The 24311-nt window shown below is 38.2% G+C and overlaps 1 protein-coding gene across 1 annotated transcript in view; it reads right to left on the bottom strand.

Annotated features, from left to right (window-relative positions):
* Nucleotides 1-10248: 10248 nt before the first annotated feature.
* The window catches only part of Hells (helicase, lymphoid specific), a 40928-nt gene continuing 26865 nt past the window's right edge, over nucleotides 10249-24311 (bottom strand). Inside the window, exons 14-22 of the mRNA XM_036191665.1 lie at nucleotides 23467-23606; nucleotides 23249-23387; nucleotides 20551-20634; nucleotides 20351-20470; nucleotides 18079-18195; nucleotides 17225-17384; nucleotides 14940-15036; nucleotides 14134-14210; nucleotides 10249-10778 (exon numbers count right to left, since the gene is read on the bottom strand). Coding sequence (XP_036047558.1) covers nucleotides 10684-10778; nucleotides 14134-14210; nucleotides 14940-15036; nucleotides 17225-17384; nucleotides 18079-18195; nucleotides 20351-20470; nucleotides 20551-20634; nucleotides 23249-23387; nucleotides 23467-23606 — 1029 coding nt within the window. The 3' untranslated portion in view covers nucleotides 10249-10683. The remainder of the gene's footprint in view (nucleotides 10779-14133; nucleotides 14211-14939; nucleotides 15037-17224; nucleotides 17385-18078; nucleotides 18196-20350; nucleotides 20471-20550; nucleotides 20635-23248; nucleotides 23388-23466; nucleotides 23607-24311) is intronic.

The following is a 24311-nucleotide window of genomic DNA, read 5'->3' as shown; positions in this document are numbered from 1 at the left end:
CTGGAATCCTCCATCACCTCTGGCGCTTAAAACCCTTTGGAGTCCTCTTCCATATAGATCCCCAAGTCATGAGGGGAAGGGTTTGATGGATGATTGCTATTTAGGATTGAGTGCTCCCAAGTCTCTCATTCTCTGTACATTGTCCAGTTGTGTGTCTGTGTTAATTCCAATATACTGCAAGAACCTTCTCTGATGATGGCTAAACAAGGCACTGGTCTATGAGTATAGCAGAAAATCATTAGGAGTCATTTTATTGCTATGTTCCTTTAGCAGGATAATATTATTAAGTTTACCCCTGGGCCCTAGACTTATCTAGTCTCAGGTTCTTGGCAGTATCAGTTACACATTCCATCTCATGGATATCATGGTATGGATTTCAAATCCAATCAAAAAGGAGTTGATGTGGTACACACCTTTAATACTGGCAGTTGGGAGACAAGAGACAGGTGGATCTCTGAATTCGAGGCCAGCCTGATCTAAAGAATGAGTTCCAGGACAGCCAGATATACACAGAGAAATCCTGTCTCAAACAAACAAACAAACAAAAAAGGGGGTGGGGGTACTCTTAAAATACTGTGCCACTATTACACCAGAACATTTTGCAGGCAGGTCATTGTTATAGGTTGCAGAGTTTGTAGCTGGGTGATATTGATACCTTTCTCCAATAGCATGCACAGTATCCAACATTATGAATGCTAGTCAGTGAGGGGTAAGATTCTATTTAGACACCAGAAAACTTTAGAAAACATGACTTCTCCATTTTTTGACAATTTAAGTATTGCTTTCATCAATAGGGCCTTCTTTACCGCCAAGCTGTAGAGAGCAATCAACAGCCTTGGCAACAGCCTGTGATATTAGGAAGTTTCCATGGGACCCCTTTGGCCAACAATTCAAGATGTAACCCATTCCTGGCAATGAAATATTTGATGGCATAATACATCTAATTGAGATATTGTCTCACCCTATTATTTGGCAACTCCATTTACACTTCTTTCATCAGGTACATAAAAAAATCCAAATTCCAGCTTCACCTTTGTTTACTAAAGAAGGCAAGACATAAATTCAGCTTAATACATAGTGGGAAACCACTGGGGAGGGGAAAATCCCCATTCATTATAAGGGAAAATCTCACAGCAATATATTTTAATTTTTTTTCATTTATTTTACATACCAGTTAGTTTCCCCTCCCTCCCCTCTGCACCCTCCCACCTCCCATGTACTGCCTCCCTCCATTCCTCCTCTGTTCAAAAGGGGTAAGCCTCCCGTGGCAGTCAACAAAGCATGGCATCAAGTTGAGGCAGGACCCAGCTCCTTTCCCTGCATCAATCCAGCACCGGGAATAGGTTCTAATAAGCCAGCTCACACACCAGGGACAGGTCCTGATCCCACTACTAAGGACCCCACAAGCAAACCAAGCTACACAGCTGTAACCCATATGCAGAGGGCCTCTGGTGGTCCCATGAAGTCTCCCTGTCAGTCCAGAGTCTGAGTTCCCACTAGCTTATGGTCAGCTGTCTCTGTGGGTTCCTCCATCATGATCTTGACCCCCTTTGCTCTTACAATCCCTCCTCCCTCTCTCAACTAGATTCCCAGAGCTCAGCCCAGTGCTTGGCTCACAGCAGTATTGAAATAGAAATAGAATATAAATATAGTTTTAGTAAAACATGAAAAAAGGCCCCATAAAATTAAGAACAAATAAACATTCATCACTTTTATTCAGGGGAGTTTATATAAATGCTTCACCTTCTTCATTGCCCACAGCCTTTGGCATCAATTTCACAGTGTCATTCCACTAAGAGTATAGGCTTGCCCTCAGAATTTAGCCCATAGGGAATCAGCTGTGAAGAAAGCAGAGACTTGGAAAGTACTTACCCAATATGCTTTTCCTCAGCCACCTCTGCAACTATTAGGACATGTAGAAGCTTGCTTTTGGTGCCTGGATCCAATCTCAACCTACCCAAGTTTTAGCGTCTAAAAAGTAGCTGGCCACAGGTTCATCAGTGAATCCAGCCAAGGTAGGCAGATACACCAACCCTACAAGAGTAGTAAGGGTACTGCTAACTCAGACTTACAATACTTTGTTTGTTTGTTTGATATGGGTTGGTTTTTTTTTTGTTGTTGAGACAGGGTTTTTCTGTGTAGCCGTGGCTGTCCTGGAACTTGTTCTGTAGGCCACGTTGGCCTCAAACTCAGAGAGCAACCTGCCTCTGCCTCTCAAATGCTGGGATTAAAGGCATGTGCCACCACTGCCCAACTTTTTTGTTTTAAGATTTATGTTTATGTGTTTTGTCTGTATGTCCTGTACACCTACACCACATGAATGCCTGATGACCTTGCAGATTCAAACCACAAATAACTCAACCTTGCACAGTACCAGCATGGCACCAAATCCCCAACTTCTACATCTTGAAAAGGGTTGATTTTTAAGAGCTAAGGATTTTAGATTTACTGGAGACATTCCATATGTTACTGGCTATCAACCAGGAAGAAAAGCATAAATATTTCCAAAGTGTTCTGTTCAGAAATGCTTCTATTAACCAAACAGTTTGCAACAGTTAGGCCTGTGCACATTTGCAAAACCCTGAAAATTTGTTCATGCAAATATTTTGAACTAAAGATAGCCCCATAAACAGAATAATCAGAATGTTGTTGATCTAGTAGGATCCAATGTTGGGAGAAGTAAAGGTAGAGCCCACTAACCCAAGTAATCAATATGGACAATGATCAGATTTTTTTGTTTTTGGGAGTGATCCTTCATGTTGTAATGTTCGTAGCTCCGAATCCCCTCCTATTGCACATTTAAAACCTGACATCAAGCTGTATTAATTTTCTTTAAAAAGTAACAAAAAAGTTAACTTTGGCAACAGCGTGTTTGTCTCAGATACATTCTTCAAACGATTTTTGTTTTTTTCAGTCACTGGAAGAGAATGCACCTATACTTGTCAGGATTTTTCTTTTAACTTTTCACATGGATAAAAAGCTAATAACAAAAGCTTCATGCAGAAGTTACATAAAATCTTTTCTTGTGTATGCGTTCACATGTGCACATGTGTGGAGGACACAAGACAATATCTATGAGACAACTTTGGAGCATTTCAGTCACATTTTATAAGCTAATTTAATAGTTTAATTTACATATACAAATACCCTAAAAGTGCCACTAGTGATCTATCCACACCTATACTGGTTTTTTGTTTGTCTGTTTGTTAAGATTTATTTATTTATTATGTATAGTGTTCTGCCTACATGCATGCTTGCAGGCCAAAAGAGGGCACCAGATCTGATTACGGATGGTTGTGAGCCACCATGTGGTTACTGGGAATTGAACTCAGGACCTCTGGAAGAACACCAGTGCTCTTAACCGCTGAGCTATCTCTTCACCCATTTGTTTTTTAAATTCTATCAGTTCTATTCTTCTAGAAGACCAACACTGTGATACCATGAGTGGTTGTGGAAAACCAAAAGAACTATATTGGAGAAACAAAATACAGTAAAATAAATTCATAAAAGAATTCAGAAATAAGGGCTGAACGGATGGGCCCAATGGATAAGGATGGCAGCCACCAAGCTTGATGCCCTGAGTTTGATCTCCAAAGAGGAAATAACTGCTTCCTTCAAGTTATATTCTCTAACCTCTATGTGAGTCATGTTATGTAAACATTCCATCTTTCATTGTAGCTGCTTAATCCAGAAGGCAAACAACTCAAAATAGCTTTAGGAAGTTCCTAAAACTGACCAGATTCACACTAGCCCCTCCTTCCCAAGAGTAGATATGCCAAGTTGCAAAGACTCTGAGACCAAGCCAACTACCTGGAAGAGGTGTAGAACTGAGTCTCTTAGAAGGAACACTCTCCAACCCACGGAACTTTTGTCACCCTTGCTGGGATGGACTTTGATAAGACAGCTGTTTCCTGTAAGTAACCCCAATAAAACTCACCGGCTCATCAAACTGGCCTTTGATGGTATCTGGACTTTGGTCATAGGCTCCCTATCTGGAATGAGTAGATTTGTGTTTTGTATCCCCGTTTTTGTCACACAATATAATAGTACACATCTGCCCACACATAGCATACAGAAACTAAATAAAATAAAATGTAAAATATAAAAACCCAGACAGACCATACACACATAAATTGCATGAAAGAGGGCTGAAGAGATGGTTTAGAGGGAAGAGGTGCTTCCTGCGAAGGCTGATGACTTGGGTTTAATCCCAGGACCCACATGGTGAAAGAGAACTGACTCTTGGAAGTGTCCTCTTATTTCCACATGCAGCCACAGAACACAACAGCACACATACACAAAACAGATGTAATAAAAATTTAAAGATAATAAACAGACCTAATGCACAATATGGCTGACAATATCCGAAAGAAAAGCTTTCCTGTAGATACATTATACCAACAGTAGAATCTATGAACATCTAACCATGCGTTTTTTTTTTTTTTTTTTTTTAAAGACTCTGTATAGCTCTGGTTGTCCTGGAACTAGCTCTGCAGACCAGCCCGCCTCTGCTTGGGATTAAAGGTGTGCGCCCCCACCGCCTGGCACTGAACAGTATAATTCTTTTTTTCTTTTTTTGATTTATTTTATGTATACAAGTGTTCTATCTGCATATACATTTTTTTTATGACAGAAGAGAGCATCAGACCCTACTATGTGGTCTGATTTGAACTCAGGACCTCTGAAAGAGCAGCCAGTGCTCTTAACCTCTGACCCATCTCTCTAGCACTCTTATTCTACAGAGAACTGATTTAACATAGAACTTTGAAATTTGTTTTGAAGTTTTATTTATTTTTACTTTATGTGCAGTGGGTCTTTTCCCTGAATTTATTTCTGTGTGAGGGTGCAACTGGAGTTACAGTACTGTGTGGTGATATTTTATTTGTGTTCTAACAAATAAAGCTTGCCTGGGGATCAAAGGAAAAAGCCAGCTACTATATTAAACACAGAGGTGTTGCAGGAATCTTAAAGGTACTTATTAATTAAACCAAACCCGAGGCCAGTTATTGGGGTGAATGCTGGAAGATCAGAGAAGAACAAGCCACAGCTTCCTCACCTTGCCAGTTCCTCAGCTGGTCCTGTTTCCTCAGACTGGAAGCATCTGAGTCCTCCTCTACATGAATCTCAGCTGAACTGTGTGGTTCCAAAACCTGAACGCTTAACCAGCCAAATGCTTAACTAACTACATGCTTTTTTCTCCTTTAATTCCTGTTCCTCTCGCCTTATATACTTTTCTCTTTCTGCCCCCACTCCTTGGGATTAAAGGTTGGGTTTCTGGGATTAAAGGCGTGGATCACCATGCTTAGCTGCTTCTAAAGTGGCCTTGAACTCAGAGATCCACCTGGCTCTGCCTCCCAAGTGCTGGGATTAAAGGTGTGTACCACCACTGCCCAACTTCTGTTAGGGCTTACTCTTCCTATTTTCTAGCCACCATTTCTGGCTCTGTTCTAGTGGCTGTCTATTCTCTGATCCCAGATATGTTTATTTCGGGGAACACATAATATTTCAGGGAACACAATACCCACCACACAGAGGTCAGGCAGTGGTAGCACATACCTTTAATCCTAGCATTCAGGAACCAGAGATTCATTCAGATCTCTGTGAATTCAAGGCAGGAAAGTTATATAAGGCATGAGTATACATGTAGGTAAAATGTGGATACACACTAAAGAAGTTGTACAATAATATGGACAAGTTTTTAAAATAAAATAGTGAGAAAAACAAGCTATTAGAGGTAGTACACCCTACACATCAGCAGTTTTCAAATATTTGATCTCTTATAACTATTCACATATTAGAAATTAATGAAGGCCCCAGATAATGTATGTCCTTTACATGTATAGATATTGTGCCTACATGTTAAGGTCTATCTATGATGTGCATGCTAGGTGCCTGCAGAAACCAAGAGGACATCAGATTCCTTAGAACTGGCGTTACAGTTGTGGGCTGCCAACTGGGCACTGAAAATCTAACCCTAGTGCTCTGGAAGAGCAGCCAGTACTCTTAATCACTGAGCCATATCTTCGGCTCCCCACCCCCAGTCATTTTTTTATGACTGATTGAGCAATAATTAAAACTTTAAAAGTCCGAGTTGAAAACTTTACCTACAGGAACCACTAGCCATAAAGTCACAGTATAATTTGTATACTTTCTAAAACTACACTGTATACTTGTAATAAGAAAAAGATAAAACATTACTATGCTACAAAAGCTTAATGAAGAACAGCCTCAAACTCAAAGATCTACCTGCCTCTACCTCTTTCCATTTTACTTTTTCAGATTCATTTCATTTATATCAGTGTTTTACTTGCATGAATGTCTGTACACTACATGCAAGCCTGGGGCCCACAGAGATCAGGAGAGGACATCAGATCCCCTGGCATGTGGGTGCTGGGAATCAAACCTCAGCCTTCTCTAAGAACAAGTTCTCTTTAACCACTGAGCCACCTACTTCTCCAGCCTGCTTCTATTTGCTCAATGCAATTAGGGAGTAAGGTAAGAGGGAGGAGGTGCTAAAAGTGTTAAAAACAGAAATAAAGCTATAAAATATTCATATTTATAAGAATACTACAGGGGTTGGCAAGGTGGCTCAGTGGGAAAAAAGCCTTGAGTGCCTGAGCTTGATTCCCAGATTCCACATTAAGGTGGAATGTTGACTCCTGGAAGTTATCCTTTGACTTCTGAACTCATGCCACAGCATGTATGCACTCACACACACACACACAAATGAATAAAAAAATTTTGTTTTAGAAAGTGACCTCTCATGCCAATGTGTTCAAGACTACCTACTTTCTCTTCTATCAGGCTCAGAGTAATTTATGGACTTATGTTGAGGTCTTTGATCCACTCGGACTTAAGTTTTGTGCACGGCGACAGATATGGATCTATTTGCAGCCTTCTACATGTTGACATCCAGTTATGCCAGCACCATTTGTTGAAGATACTTTGGGCTTCTCTGTCAAAAATTATATGTTCATAGGTGTGCGGATTAATGTCAGGGTCTTTCAGTACCAAGCTGTTTTTATTACTGTAGCTCTATAGTAGAGATTGAGGTCAGGGATCGCAATACCTCCTGAGGTTGTTTTATTGTACAGGATTCTTTTGGCTATCCTGGGTTTTTTGTTTTTCCATATGAAGTTGAGTATTGTTCTTTCCAGGTCTGTGAAGAATTGTGTTGGGATTTTGATGGGGATTGCATTGAATCTGTAGATTGCTTTTGGTAATATTCCCATTTTTACTATGTTAATCCTGCCTATCCATAAGCATGGGAGATCTTTCCATTTTCTGACATCTTCAATTTCTTTTTTCAGGGACTTAAGTTCTTGTCATATAGGTCCTTCACTTGTTTTACCACAAGGTATTTTATAACATTTGTGGCTATTGTAAAGAGTTATATATCTGATTTCCTTCTCAGCCTGTTTGTCAATTGTATATAGGAGGGCTACTGATCCAGTTACTCGGAATCTGATATAAGAGAAAGCAGGAAGCAGTCTTGAACTCATTGACATAGGAGATCACTTCCTAAATATAATACCAGTAGCACAGACACTGAGAGAAACAATCAACCAAAGGGACCTCTTGAAACTGAGAAGCTTTTGTAGAGCAAAGGAAACGATCAACAAGACAAAGCAACAGCCTACAGAATGGGAAAAGATTTTCACCAACCCCACATCTGACAGAGGCCTGATATCCAGAATATATAAAGAACACAAGAAATTAGACATCAAAATGCCCAACAGTCCAATTAAGAAATGGGCTAAAGAACTAAACAGAGAATTCTCAACAGAGGAAGCACAAATGGCTGAAAGACATTTAAGGAATTACTAAACATCCCTAATCATCAGGGAAATGCAAATCAAAACGACTCTGAGATACCTACCACCTTACACCTGTCAGAATGGCTAAGATCGAAAACACTGAAGAGATCTTATGCTAGAGAGAATGTGGAACAAGGGGAGTTCTCCTCTACTGTTGGTGGGAATGTAAGCTTGTACAGCCACTTTGGAAATCAATACGGCACTCTTAGAAAATTGGGAATCCATCTCCCCCAAGACCCAGCTATACCACTCTTGGGCATATACCCAGCTCAATCATACCACAAGGGCATTTGTTCAGCTATGTTCATATCAGCATTGATTGTAATAGCCAGAACCTGGAAACAACCTAGATGCCCTTCAACTGAAGAATGGATAAAGAAAATGTGGTATATATACACAATGCAGTACTACTCAGCAGAGAAAAACAATGACATCACAAGGTTTGCAGACAAATGGATGGATCTAGAAAAAAATCATCCTGACTGAGGTAACCCAGACTCAAAAAGACAAACATGGTATGTACTCACTCATAGGAGAATATTAGATGTAAAACAAAGGATGACTAGGCTGCTACTCACAACTCCAGGGAGACTACCTAGAAAATAGGACACTAAGAAAGACACAGGGATCCCCTAAGAACAGAGAAATGGACATGAGGGGAGGTAATGAAGGGCAAGGATTGAGGGAAAGAGAGCTTAGGGTAGTGGGAGATACCAACTGGATCAAGAACAGAGAGGGAGAACAAGGAAAAAGAGACCACGATAAATGAAGTCCCTATGGGAATAGGAAGAAGCAAAGTGCTAGCTAGAGAGGTCCCCAGAAATCCACAAAGATACCTCCACAAGAGACTACTGGCAATGGTCGAGAGAAAGCCAGAACTGACTTACTCTGGTGATCGGATGGTCAAACACCCTAACTGTGCTAAAACTCTCATCCAATGACTGATGGAAGCAGATGCAGAGATCCACGGCCAAGCCCCAGGTAGAGCTCCAGGAGTCCAATCAGTGAGAAAGGATTGTATGATTGAGAATTGTTGAGACCATGATTGGAAAAAGCACAGGGACAAATAGGCAAACTAGTGGAAACACATGAACTATGAACCAATAACTGAGGAGCCCCCAACTGGATCAGGCCCTCTGGATAAGTGAGACAGTTGGTTAACTTGAATTGTTTGGGAGGCACCCAGGCAGTGGGACCAGAATGTGTCCTTAGTGCATGAACTGGTTGTATGGTACCTTGGGTCTATGCAGGGACACTTTGCTCAGCCTGGGAGGAGGGGACTGGACCTGCCAGGTTGAGCTGAATCCCCAGGGGAGTCCTTGCCCTGGAGGAGATGGGAATGGGGGATGGGCTGGGGGGGGGCGGGAGGAGGGAGGACAGGGGAATTCGTGGCTGATATGTAAAATTAAATTATAAAAAATTTAAAAATACAATAAAATTTTTTTTGAATTAAAAAAAAATTTTTTAAAGAAACATTATAAAAGCTTATACAACTTTTAGGCAACTCATTGAGTTGTGATTAATTCCAAGCATGACAGCTCTACCTACTTTTATGACAGTTGAACATTTTTACTATTAAAAAAAGAGCACCTGAAGTTTAATACCTATACTGGTCTCTTACATGCTTTCTCAAAAATTTTTAGTTCCATTATTCTAAATTCCTTTCATTTGAATATAGATACATGTAACAATTTTCTATAGGACAATCAATAAACACATGATCTAGCAAGAAAGATAGCTCACCAGTTGAGTGCTTATTGATCCTCCAGAAAACCTGTGTTTACTTCTCAGCACTAATGTCAGAAGGTTCATAACCCCCAATAACTCCAAGATTTAACAACAACCACACACACACACACGCATAAATTTTAAAAAACAAGTAAATAAATACGTGGCTCACTCAACATGTCCTCTCTCCTAGGTAGGGTTTACCCAGGATTTCTTCTTCACTGTCTTATGTCCTTTCATGCAGGGTAAGGATGTTCCCTTTGCGGCTGCCATGGTCCCTTACTCAGGCTCCTAAGTTTCTTATACACAGAAGTCTTTTCTTCCCTCTGGTTGTATCTCACCTCTTTCTATAAAATCTCTTGGTTTCCCCATTCAACTTCTATTCTTGCTTTGCACAATGTATCCTTCCCCAAAATCTGAGTTTTTATCAAGATCTTATTATTTCTTTGAGCTTTTCTGCTGAAATCGTTATATGACAGCCTTACAAAAGAATGAAGCCAGATCAGCCAAGTTGAATCCCAGTATCAGTTAAGCCCTGTTATTATTTTAACTAAATTACCAATTTCCTGACAAAATAATGTGATGAGATCATATTATAATAAACATTTATTTGGTAAGTCATCTTACTGACTCAAAAATCAAACAATTTTCTTCAACAACATAAAGTACAATTTCTGGGAAACTGTGGTTGGCATATAAAATAAATTAAAAAAATTTAGTAAAAAAAAAAAAAAGTACAATTTCAATCAATCTCCCCCATCAAAACATTGCTCCATAACTGAAGTCCAAATCCCATGAATTATATATATTACTAAAGGGGTTGAGGGGAGACACTAAACTTCCACAGGAAGACTGTATAAACTTGCCAATGGTTAAGTACATATTAGACATATTCAAAGACAACACTCAAAAGTACAACCGATGCCCAAAAGCTAACTGATGAAACTAAATTTAATAAGAATTTTTCGTATGTAATAAATCTCAGAAAATTATCATTCCAAGTATATAACAATACTAGTTACATTATATAAACTGATATAGTCCAAAAAGTAAAGTGAACAATCCAGATTTCAAAGCCAGTAGGCAAGTTACCAGAATGGATGTAAACAAAAGTTTTTATAAACCATTTCACTCTGCTTTAAAACAAACATTCAGCACTGGACTCTTCAGAATTTTCTAGTATCTTGAATATCCCTGTTTTCTCTTTAATTGGTCTTGAGGCCTTCATTTGATCTAAGAGAGAAATATTAGGACACACACATTTTTAAAGGCATAAGAAAATCTTAAAAAACCGTAAGAAATATCAAATATGTTGAAACAGAACTCCTCTCTCCAAAATATAACAGTCTATTACAGCTCCAATCAGCACAGAGGAAACAATATGAAGCCTCTTTTTGCTGGTACAAATCCTACATATACAAAGCTCTAAACAAAACACTAATCTGATTGTTTTCTCAGTGATTTTTTAATTTTATTTTTATTTTACTTTCATTGGTGTTCTACCTACATGTGTATCTGTGTGAGAGTGTCAGATCTTGGAGTTACAGATAGTTGTTAGCTGCCATGTAGGTGCTGGAAGAGCAGTCAGTGCTCTTAAATACTGAGCCATCTCTTCAGCCCCATCAGGGATGGTTTTAAAAAAGCAATTATGCTTAGTTTGAAAGCTGAAAAATTGGGTTGGAGAGATGCTTAGCAATTAAAAGCTTGTTGCTCTTGCAGAGTTTTAACACATACATGGCATTTCACAATTATCCATAACTCCAATACCAGGATATGACACCCCTTTCTGACCTCTGTATGAACCAGCCACGCACCTGCTACAGACATACAAGCAAGCAAAACACTTATTCACATAAAATTAAAAAAAACAAAAACAAAAAAACAAAAAACTTTTAAAGCAGAGAAGGAAGATACCATGAAAAAACTAAACTTTCAGCTTAGAACAAGTACAAATTTTTGTTTATGTACCATTTGTCTCACAGAATTGTCTCAGCATAAATTGAACAAAATTGTTTCTCAGTGAGCTCCATACTTTATATGTATGAGCTACACACACACACACACACAGTCTGTGTACAAACCTGAGAATAAGGTCAGGAGGATGTCAGGTGTCCTCTCTATCACTCTTCCCTTTATTCCCCTGAGACAGGGTCTATTACTAAACCTGGAACTAGTGGGAGTTCACCAAACCTCAACAATTCTCCTTTCTCTACCCTTCCCTCTACCTCTCATAATGAAAGTTATAGACACATGTGTAATCATGCCCACAGGCCCATAGGCTCTGGGTATTTGAACTCAAATCCCCATTCCATACCAGCAAGTACTCTCTGCTAAACCCCTGCCCAGCCTTATGAGCTCTGTATTTTATTTCAGAATTCTTTTCCTGTTGGGCACGGTGGCATTCACCTGTACTCCCATCCTTTGAGAGCAATTTCAATTCTTACTTCTTACTCCTCTTGTCTATTATCTTATAGTATTTAGAACTTCCTTCTACAGTGTTAAAGTGACAGCTATTATCCTTGGTTAATACTGAGTTCAGTAGTAACTTCCAAGATAAGTGTTTTAAGAATTTCTTTTGGAGTGGGGCAGTGGGGTTGGGGAGTTCAGTAAAGCCTTCAATCAAACTCCTCACATTTTCTTAAAAAACAACAACAAAAACTGAACCACCAACCTCAAACTAGGTAACAAACCTAAAATAAAAAATCTGAAACTTGATAATACTCTTAAAGAAAACTTCAATCTTTCACAAAGATTACTTAGACACAGCTCCAAACTTGTGACACACAGATTTTGTAAAGCTGGACTTCATTCCAGTTTAAAACTGGGCATGATGGCCAAAGACTTGTAATCCCAGCATTTAGGCAGAGGCAGAGACAGAAGGACCACAGGAAGTTCAAGAGCAATTTAGTCTATACATCCAGAGCCTGTCTCAAAAACGGGGGAGCTGGAGGGACAATTTGAGGAGACAGTTCAGTAGTAAAGTGCTTGTTACTCAAATGTGAAAACCTGAGTTTAGATCCCAGAACCCACTTAAAGCCAGACATGGAAGCAACAGCATCCATGTGCAATATCAGTACTCCCAGAGAGACAGGAAGCAAGAGACAGGAGAATCATATGAGGCTCATGAGCCAGCCAGCTTGGCATAAATAAAGTAGGTGAGGATTAACACCCAAAGTTGTCTTCTGACCTCAAACTAGGTGCCATGGCAGACAACACATTATCTACAAACATACACATTCACAAGAATTATTTAAAAAAAGGAATGAAGGAATGAAGGAATGAAGGAAGGAAGGAAGGACGGAAGGAAGGAAGGAAGGAACTTCCAGCCTGGAGACATGGCTCAGTGGTTAAGAGCACTGTCTGTTCTTTCAGGACCCTGGCTCAACTCCCAACACCCACACGGTGGCTCACAACATGCCTGTAAATCCAGGTCCAGTGAATCCAAGATCCTTTTCTGCCCTTTGTGTGTACCAGGCACACAAATGGTGCACAGATATGTATGTAGGGAAAACATCCCTACAAGTAAAATAAAATAAATATTTATAAAAATCTGTATTGTAAAAGGGGACACAGAAGAATGTAAGAACTAGAGATGGTGGTTGACTACAAGAAAACATCTTAGACACAGCAGGGCAATTGCATATATGAACTCATACTGGTTTCAACAGCATACACATACATGTACAAGCTGAAACCAAATAAAATCCCAGCACAGAGATGAGGAGCAGGAAACACAATCCCACACCTACCCATGGAGCACAGCAACTGTCTGTTGCTAAGAGAGGGACAATTTTCTAGAGAGTACAGCTCCTCATTAAGTTTATCACGCTCCAATGTAAAATTATGCATTCAAGATTATTTGGGCAACATAAACTGGTCTTGAAGGATTTAAAAATAAAAACAAAAGAACACAGTAAAGTAGATAGAGAACAAGAGGTTGATCTGGGAAGAGTTGGGAGAGGGGGCTTAAGTAATCAAAACAGGCTATACAAAATCGCAAAGAACTAGTAGAAGTCAATAGGGGAAATAAAATGCCTGAATGTGATTAATCTTATCTCACCAAAAATAAAAACCCAGACACAATATGCTCTCTAATATGACAATAAAACACTGTCAATGGCTCAGATATGGAACTTTAAAACACTGGGCAATTTCAGAGTACAAGCCATTTTACAGGGCAAACAACTGAGGTCCTCCCAGAAACCAATAACATAGAAAAGTAAAAGATGAACAGCAATATTAGAAGATAAATAATGAACACAATTTGGATACTGTTTTAAAACCGCCAATAAAAGTGAGACAACTGGGAAAACCTGAATAAACTAGAAATAGATGAAATTAATTAGTGCCAAAATTCTAAAGTGCAATACTGATCTAAGCAGATCAGTTTAAGAACATGTAGATGTACTCATGGTTATTAATGGCATGACAGATGTTTGATTTTAAGTCTCTAACAAAAAGAAACAGCAAGGAACAGGTCTTACTAAATATTGTGAACAATTATGGCTGAATATACTACACAAGGCTTCATTACAACACTACTTTCTGCATGTTTCAAAGTTTTCATTCAAAAAAGGCAAATACTCACCAATGAGATCACTTCGATCTAATAACAACTCTAGGTCTTCATCACTAATGACCTTCTCTCTTGATCCTTTTACTTCCCTATAAAAACAACATCCAAGTATTATCAGACTATACCCAGAACTATGCATTACATTTTTCTAAATTAAGAAACGTTGCAGGGGCTGGAGAGAAGGCTCAGAAGTTAATTTAAGAATTCTGGTTGCTCTTCTATAGGTCCTGAGTTCTGTTCCCAGCAGCCACATGGTGGCTAACTAACCACCACATATAATGAGATCTGGTGCAATCTTCTGGCGTACAGGCATACATGCAGGCAGAACACTATACAAAATAAATAAATCTTAAGAAAGAAAGGAAGAAAGAAAGGAAGAAAGAGAAAAAATGAAATGTTACAGACTGGAGAGAGTTCAGAATTTAAAAGCCCTAATTGGTCTTCCAGGGGAACCTGAGTTCCATCTCTCCACACCCACCATGCAGCTCCTAACTGTCAATATTGAACTCTAGTTCTAGGGGATCCAATACCCTCCTCAGATTTCTGTAAACATCAGACATGCACATTGTGTAGATATACATGCAGGAGAAACATCCATATAGGTAAAGCATTAAAAAATAAAAATTTGAGCCAACAAAATGCTTCAGTGGGTAAAGGTGTTTGCCACCAAGCCTGACAACTTGAGCTCTATCCCCAGGACCCACATGGTGAAAGGAGAAAACCAACCCTTCCAAGTTGTCCTTTGACCTCCACACAGGCACAAGCACACTCTATCTACCTACCTATATATATTATGATAAAATTTAAAGAAATTTTACCTTTCATAATCTCTAGATTTTAGTAACTCCATTAATTCCTTAGGATCTAAGAAATTCTTAGATTGACTTAATCCAGACTGACCACCTTTGAAATGATCTGAAGAGGTAAAGAAAAAGAAAACAAACAAATCAACAAATCCATACTATAAAGTTCTTTGAAAACCATAATCTATTACAAACCAGGAACAAGGCTTATAATTTGAAAGAAAATTTAACATTTACTGATTTATTTTGTGTATAGGGATCCATTGTGCTATTTCACTGGCTGATAAGTTTCAAAAGATTTTTTTATTTTTGATTGTCAAAATGGAAGAAATGAAAACTCTTGGATCTTGCTGAAGTATAATTTTTTTTTTGTAAATTTAGGAAAAGTTTGATTCTTACAGAAAAACATACAGCCCTTTTAAGAACAAATAAAGGCAACATATAAACAATGACTCAAACAATTAGCTTATTCATAATAAACACAATTGGGGAACATTTCAAACATCCATCAACAGAAAGGTAAATGAACTACTGAGTAAGACAAAATCCCTCTAATATATAGCATATAGATGAATCTCAAAATATGTTAAACAAAAGTAAATAGGAAAAAAAAAAAAGCTGAACTGTTACTTAAAGAAAACCATTTATTCTGTCACACTGACAAAATCCAAAACAGCATGTGTCAGAGAAGCACAGGGAATGACTGGAAAGGGTACAAGGAAACTTTCTGGAGCCGTCATTAAGTTTTATACTTAACATTTATTTTATTCTATGTATTTACTGTATTTCAGTAAGTTTGTATTTTTATATTCCTTAATATTTTATGAAATTAGTATCTTCGAATACTGAAAACAGACTTGAGAATACATAATCATGGATAAAATCTTCATAAACTAAAACTAGGTTCAACATTTAAAGAAATAATTTTTTATGAATTTTCTTAAGTAGCACAGGTTAAAAAGTTCTGAAAGATAAGGCTCATTTTACTCACTCTGAAATTTTTAACCACAATCTACATTTTCTACCAAGTCAAATTAATTCTCTCTCAAATCTAATCTGCTTTTCCATCAAAACCAGGTACGAGGGCCAACAAGAGTCTGATGATCGGATTCAATGCCTGGAACCCATGGAAAGGTAGGAGGACAAAACCAATTCTAAAATTATCCTCTGACCACTACACCAGTGGGCACATACACCCATAGACACACAACCATGCATAAACACAAAATAATAGAGAACATGAAATTAAAAAATAAAATACACCAGACAACATAATGTATGTGCAGCAGATGAGTATTATAAAATCAGTAAGAAGTGACTTTAAACATTACTTTTAAGATCAAGGTCCTCTCATTTCTCTAGACTTAAGAGAAACAATTTCAACTTTTCTTCAGGTAGCCACTGTACTACTTAATAAAATAAAAATTTATGTTAAATGAGTAAAAACAGAACTATCCTTCACTGGGCAGTGATGGGATGGTGCATGCACTTGGGAGGCAGAGGCAGGTGATCTCTGAGTTCAAGCCTGATCTACAGAATGAGTTCCAGGACAGCCAGGGATACGCAGAGAAACCCTGTCTTGAAACAATTAAAAAGAACCATCCCAAGAAATCTTGGGAAGCTTCTCACTCAAGTCATTTTCTTCTTAAAAAAAAAAATCTATTCTACATTAAACAGAATTTGGTAATACTACTATGATATACCATTAGCATTTAGTATTTAGTACACTGAATGCTCTTAAGTTTTAAAGCTTTTGGTAAACAAATATCTTACCAGAAATATACATTAGCATCATGTTAAATTTTATACAACAGATTTGGGTACATTATACCCCAAAGGGTCATTATCCTTGATCCTTTCCCTCAGCAGTTACCTAATCACTGGAGTTCTTTCTGCCAATGGACAACAACTCAATGTACTGTTAGTAACTCTAAATCCTATTACACTTTTAAATCCTGACATGAAACTGTATTAATTTTCTTTAGAAAGTAACAAAAATGGTAACTCTCAACACACAAAATGGCCAACCAAAGCACAAATTTTACCATGTAACAATCATTTACAGGGCTGTAGAGATGGCTCAGGTTTAGAGCACTGGCTGCTTTTACAGGGGACCTAGGTTGAATTCCCTGCACCCACATGGAGGCTCACAACCATCTGTAACTTCAGGTTCAAGTGAGCCAACACCCTCGTCTGGTCTCCCTAAGCACTAGGCTTGCACATGGGGGGACAGACATCAATACACTCATACACAAAAATAATAAAATAAAAATACTCTAAACAAGTTAAAAATCATTTACTTTTATGGATGATAAGCTTCTCCAGTTTTCTTTTAGCAGCTGCTCTTTCCACAATTTTCTGATCAATAGTATTAGCTGTTACAAGGCGATATACAACAACTGGCTTTGTCTGACCAATTCTATGACATCTATCTTGGGCCTGGAGATCAGACTGGGGATTCTTAAAGTTGAAAAGAAAGGTACAGTTAGCAGAATTATGTTAAAATTAACTTAAGCTTTCAGGGCACACACCTTTAATCCCAGCACTAAGGGAGGCAGAGGCAGGTGGATCCCTGAGTTCAAGGCTAGCCTGTTTATAGAGCAGAGTTCCAGGACAGCCAGAGATATACAGAGAAACCCCGTCTCCAAAACAAAACAAAAAACAAAAACTTTAAACTTAAAAAAACCTCATAAAACAATAGTAATGCACATTATCTGACGAGAAACTTTCTGATGGTTCTTAGATGCACTTTAACTTCCAGAATGGCTGCATGAATTGTCACTCACACAGGACAGTTGTAAAAAATTCTACATTAATACTCCCACAGGTGCCAGTGAGATGGCTCCATGGGTAAAGCCTGACCACCTGTTTAATCCCCAGGATTCACATGGTGGAGAGAACTACTTTTATATGTTGTCCTTCTCTCGCTCTCCCTCTCTCTCTCACTCACTCACACAACACACACACACTAAATAAATGTGAATTAAAATGATTTAAATACTCTGAAAATAGTTTTTATAGGCAGAAAACTTGTGAATAATCCCTATATGCAAATAGGCACTTTTCAAAATAGATAAATGAAACTGCAATATATGTGATAAAGGATAAAAATTTCAGAATAGAAATATAGTCAGCATATTGCTGTACTTCTTACCCAATCACTGTCATAAATGATAACTGTATCTGCTGCAGTCAAATTAATGCCTAAGCCACCAGCTCGTGTACTCACTAAGAAAAGAAAAACATCTGGATCCGTGTTGAAACTGTATATCTAAAGCAAAAGGAACATAAACAAAAAATTTAAAAAGAAACTAACTAAAAATGACCGAGGTACAAGACATTTATTTTAAATACTACTGTTAAAGCTAGGAAACAATTCTTTTCACTAATAAAACCTCTGCTTCTATAAACTTTGCCTTTCAAGCATTTACATTCTGCAGGATATTTTTATTTTGTTAAAGCTATATATCATACCCAGTATAAACAAAAAAACAAAAAAACAGCAAAAAAGTGGTTAAAAGATGGCTCAGTCAGTAAAGTATCTGCAAGACGACCTGAGTTCAGATCTGCTGTGGGATAATGCTTTTTTTTTGTACACTGGTTTAATAAAAACTGATTGGACAGTAGCAAGGCAGGAAGTATAGGTGGGATGAGCAGACTAAAGGAATATTGGGAAGAAAAAGGCAGAGCCAGGAGTCGCCAGCCAGACACAAAAGAAGCAAGATGACAAGGCAGAACTGAAAAAAAGTACCAAGCCACGAGGCTAAACAGATAAGAACTAAGAGTTAATTTAAGCATAAGAGCAAGTCAGTAAAAAGCCTGAGCTAATGGCCAAGCAGTTATAATTAATATAAGCTTCTGAGTGATTATTTTATAAGCAGCTGTGGGACCTCAGTGCCGGGCAGACAGATCCTCTAACTACACAGACCCCTGGCATCTATGAAAACACCAAGTGGCAGCCATGGTCACTAATGACAGAGTTGGTGGGAGAAACTGAAATGGCAGAGACAGGCTGATCCCTGGAGCTTTCTAGCCCACAAGCTTAGCTAATTAAGGAGTTTTACCTTTAATGGAATAAGACATTTAATGTCTTCCTTACCTCAGTGCATGCACATGTGCACACCTACACAACCAACATATATATAAAACAACACACATACATACACATAATGGAAACAGTATAAGAAACGAGATGGATAGAAAAGGTTGCCTCACTAGGAAGAAGCAGCACACACTTTCTGGGCTTATGATAATTTCGATCTCATTAGTGGTATGGAAAAAAATTTTGCTCATGTCTGTCAAAAACAACAACACATATTTTATTTGCTTCATAAGTAACTCTTATCTTAAAACATATTATAAAAGTCAATGAAAAATACACAATTTAAATGCTTCAAGAGAACAGACAGTCATGTGTAATGCTTCACACTTATAATCACAGCACTGTAGAGACTGAGGCGGAGGAGTGCTCTAAGTCTGAGCCACACTCTGGTTCAAAGCTGGCCAGGACCATATAGTCCAATGTGTCTCAGAAAACCAACACTTCCCAGCAAAATAGATCAGCGGGTAATGGCTCTTATCTCCAAGCTCGACAACCTGAGTTCATTCCCTGTAACTCACATGATGGAAAACATAAATAAGGAAATGCTTTAAAAATAGAGGCTGGAGATAGTATAGTGTGTAAGAGCGTTTATTGCTCTCCCAGTGGCTGGGATTTAGCTCCCACAGATTGTATACCCACTGCTAGGCTTCACAGGAACCAGGTATTCATGTGCTGCACAATACATACAGGCAAAACACTCAAACATACAAAATAAACATAAATCTTAAAAAAAAAAAAAAAAAAAAAAAAAAGCCAGGCAGTGGTTGGTGGCTCATACCTTTAATCCCAGCACTTGGGAGGCAGATGCAGGTGGCTCTGAGTTCGAGGCCAGTATGGTCTACAGAGTGAGTTCCAGGACAGCCAGGGTTACACAGAGAAACCCTATCTTGAACAACAAATAAACAAACAACAAAAATAAAATGAAGGAGTGTTGAGTAGATGCAATGGACTGTTGTATCTCAGGTGTGATGAAAAGGACAATGGAATGTTAACAGCAGGTTCTGGGTAGAATTAATAGTAGCCAACTAGGAAATTCTTCTGACACATACTTAATTTTCATGCTAAAAGTTGAAAACTGGGATAAAAATCAGAAAACAATGCCTTATTATCCCGAAGTTATTACAGTAGTAATTAAGTAAGTAGGATATTATTATATCTAAGACTGTGCCAGAAAATTACATGTATATAAGTATGAGACTCAAAAACTAAGTGTTAGTACTAAATAAAAATGCTTGTCCTTTATTCTACCACAAGATTTTTGGTCATATTATTTCAAAAATGAAAATAGAAATTACAAAAAAGAAATTCATATGTATGGTCTTACATTTTTTTCTCTTCCTGAGTAAGACATGGACCCATCAAGTCTGCTAAATGTGAAGTTTCTAAGATGACAATAATCCATCAAGATGTCCAACATGCTTGTCATTTGTGAAAAAACCAGCACCTGAAATTTAAATACATCTTAATATCTATACTAACTCACGAAAAACTAAATGGTTAAAATTCTAATCAGAAATACCTAACCTTGTGACCCCTTTTTTTCAGTTCTGGCAGCATTCGATCCAAAACTAAGAACTTCCCAGAATTTGTTACCAATTCTTCATCAATCTTAAAAGTAGAAAGAAAAAGGAAGAAAACTGTTACTATAGTCACCAATCATTTACATTTTAACAGTTCACTTTTTTTGGTTCTTGATACAGAGCCTCCCTGTGTAGCCTTGGCTAGCCTCTATCTAGAGTGGTACGAGTGCTGGGATTAAAGGCTTGTGCTACCATATCCAGACTTAACAGTTCAATTTTTAATGACAAGTTACTATTCAATCTTTTAAAATTGAAAGTTAGTTTTCAAGAAAAAAAAAAAACACTCTAAAGGGGAAAAAAACAGTAACTGACACTAAAAAATTAAAGTAGAATTATGAACTTATCCATGAAACATGATCTACATTTCCTATTACTCTCTGTAAAGCTTTGTATAGCCAGGTGATGTGGCACATGTGTGTAATCCAAGCACTTTGGAGGCAGAGGTAGGAGGATCAAAGTCAGAGGTTAGCCTCAGTTATATAAAAGCCTTGGGGCCAGCCTTGGTTAAAAAATAAAAATTGGAGGCTGAAATAATAGCTCAGTGGTTGAAAAGGTTTGCTGCTATTGCAGAGGACCAAGGTTCAGTTCCCAGCACCCACATGGCCAAAATCCATAAACCCTAATTCCAGTTCCAGGTCCCTTCTTTTGACCTAAACAGGCATGAGGAATACACGAGGCATACACATACATTCATACACATAAGATAAAAATTAAAATCCCAAACAAAATTAGAAAAGCATTACATAACAAAACAGTAGTTCATACATGTACGTATGGTTGAGATTTGTTCTGCACAACTCAGTAAAATGTGTATAAAAATTGGGTCAGAACTTAGTAGAAATTAAAGAAAACACAGGAGTTGTAACAATCTAATGATTAAGGCTAAAAAACCATTTCATGGCTGAGTGGAAGGACAGCAGCGGCAGTGAAGGCGACTCAACACTGGGTTTTATTGAAACTCTATCCACTCATCTTCATGGCGACTGAGAAGTTAGTGAAAACAAGCTCTTAATCAAGAGCTTGGAACAGGGACACCTTTAATCCCAGCACCCGGGGAAGGAGTGTGGGATGAGACCAGAACGATCTGAATACTCTGTCTGAGGCCAACTCAGGGCCCAGCTGCTGATCCTGCAAAACCCAACAACTCAGAGGTGTTGGTGAGACTACCCTGCTCAGCTGAAATCCATCCGGGAGGGGATTCAGAAACCTACAGTTTGCAGCCTGAGGAAACAAGATCAGCTGAGGAGCTGACGAATGAGCAAAACGTGACCCGAGAACACAAAAGAAGGCGCCGCCCAGCCACCAAACCAGATCACCAGAACTGTAAGTATACACCTCACCGACTGAGAACAGGTAAGCTCCCATCTCCAGATGAGCAGATCAGTCTCTAGCCCCTAGGCCCTACCCATCAAAGTCCCAGCGACCAGACAGCTACCTTTCCCTGCTCCCCCACCAAAAAACAAAACAAAACAAACAAACACAAAAACACCCAAAACAAAAAATCTAACCCCTACGAACCTAACAACCACTGAAACCATAAGCACACCCTACACCAACTGAAAACAACTGATCCCAGAGACAGAACCCACTAACACTGATTTGACTAAGCTGCTCCCGAAGAAATAAGAGCCCAACAACACCAATTTAACCAAGAACTCCTACTAAACCAAGACTAACAATTAGAATAAGAGAGGCACCTTCAGACATAGACACTGCCTGCACCAAGTAGAGGAAGAGATGAGTAGACGGCAGTGCAAAAATACAGTCAACAACATAAAGACCTATATGACAACATCAGAACCTAGTGATTCTACACCTGCAAGACCTGAACATACCAAGGCAGAAGAAATCAATCCTAAAAATGACTTTAAGAAGATGATAGAGGCCCTTAAAGAAGAAATAAAAAATTCCCTTAAAGAGGAAAAGAAACATTTCACTAAGGACCAGCAAGTAAAAGCATTTTTAGCATTAACTTGATGGTCTGCTGTTTGATCACTGAAATCCACATAAAGGTAGAAGAAAATTAACCCCACAACTGTCTTGACTTTCCACAGGCATGCTGTGGCATATGCACAACACACATACACATGCACACACTAATGGTTAACAAATAATTTTTAAAGGAAATATTTTGGAGCTAGAGAGATAGCTTAGTAGTTTAAAGAATATCTGCTACTCTTTTACTGAGGGCTAGAGTTCAATTCTCAGTACATGTCAGACATTACAGTTCCAGAGGTTCTGGTCTCTTTTGGTATCCTCAGGCACATGTGTACAAACCCACCCAGACACCCAGGCATATACATATAACTAAAAAGTAATCATGCCCAGGTGAGGTGGCACATAACTTGAATCCCAGCATGGATAGGCAAAGACAGGTAACATAAATATCTTGTGAATTTTAGGCTAGCCTGGTATACAGAATGAGTTAGGCAAAGACAGGCAACATAAATATCTTGTGAATTTTAAGCTAGCCTGGTGTACAGAGTTGGGTTCCAGGCTACATAGTTAAGACCCTATCTCAAGAAAGAAAGAAAAAAAATAAGTAAATGAAATGAAATAGCATAGTATTTAATCTACCAAATAAAATGTTTGCCTCAATATTAAAAAAAAAAAAACCCACTAAATTATTAAATGATATTTACCTTAAACTCTTGTGTAACAGGGTCAATAGGGTATTCAATCAGATATGGATGATTGCAGCATTTACGAAGTAGCATCATTATGTTCTGTAGTTTCAAATTAACTTCAGATTCTTTAGGGATATTAACATCCACAATAGTCCTACCAAAAACATAGCATGTGAAGTATGACAAATGTAAAAATACAATTTAAATACCTAAAGTTACCATTAAACTCTTACCTTTCTCTATTTATATCTGGCTGTATTTGACTTATTAGTCTTTCTAATTCATTAGGGAATACATCTTGTTCCTTGTAATTTATTGATTTCCTACTTCGCCGTTTCGGTCTTCCAGTAGGACTTAGCTCAACTGTTTCCTTCTAAAGAGAATACATAAAAAGCCACCTGTTTTAAAACTCTGTTGAAGTCCTAAAGATGAATAAAGTATACTTTTATGTACACCGGATAATCATGCATACCATTCCAACTCCTTTAATATGGTAGATGTATAAAAATTTCAAATACTCTCAAATACTCTCAGTTACTGATACCTCCGTAGAAAGGAAGCACATAGTTGAAGGGAGTTGGTCTGGTTGATAAGCCTTTAGAAAAGTGACTCTCAAAGATTTTGCAGTTGTAAAAATGGACTTGTAAGGATGGTGGGAGTTCGTGGGATATAGGAGGGCAAATCTGGTCAAAATACATGATACACTTGAAAGAAAATGTCTTTTTGGAACTCATTACCACATATGATGAATATATGCTTCTCCAAGTCCATTCTCTAGATGATGATTAATCCTTTTTGTTTTATAGTACAAAGGATCATCAAACCCAGGCTGCTACCCATATGTTTAAAATAGTGTATTATTTATTAACTTTATTTTATGTGCACTGGCATCAGAGCCCCTGGAAATGGAGTTACAGACAGTTGTGAGCTGTCATGTGGGTACTAGGAATTGAACCTGGGTCCTATAAAAGAGCAGCCATTGCTCTTGGTTAAGAGCTGAGCCATCTCTCCAGCACCTAGATATGTAAGTTTTAAACAAGTACTTCCAATGACCACAAAACAAATAATACACAGATAA

Source organism: Onychomys torridus, chromosome 1 (genome assembly GCF_903995425.1).
Source record: "Onychomys torridus chromosome 1, mOncTor1.1, whole genome shotgun sequence".
NCBI lineage: Eukaryota > Metazoa > Chordata > Mammalia > Rodentia > Cricetidae > Onychomys > Onychomys torridus.
The sequence above is the reverse complement of the archived record's forward strand: the minus strand, read 5'-3'. Positions and strand labels throughout refer to the sequence as shown.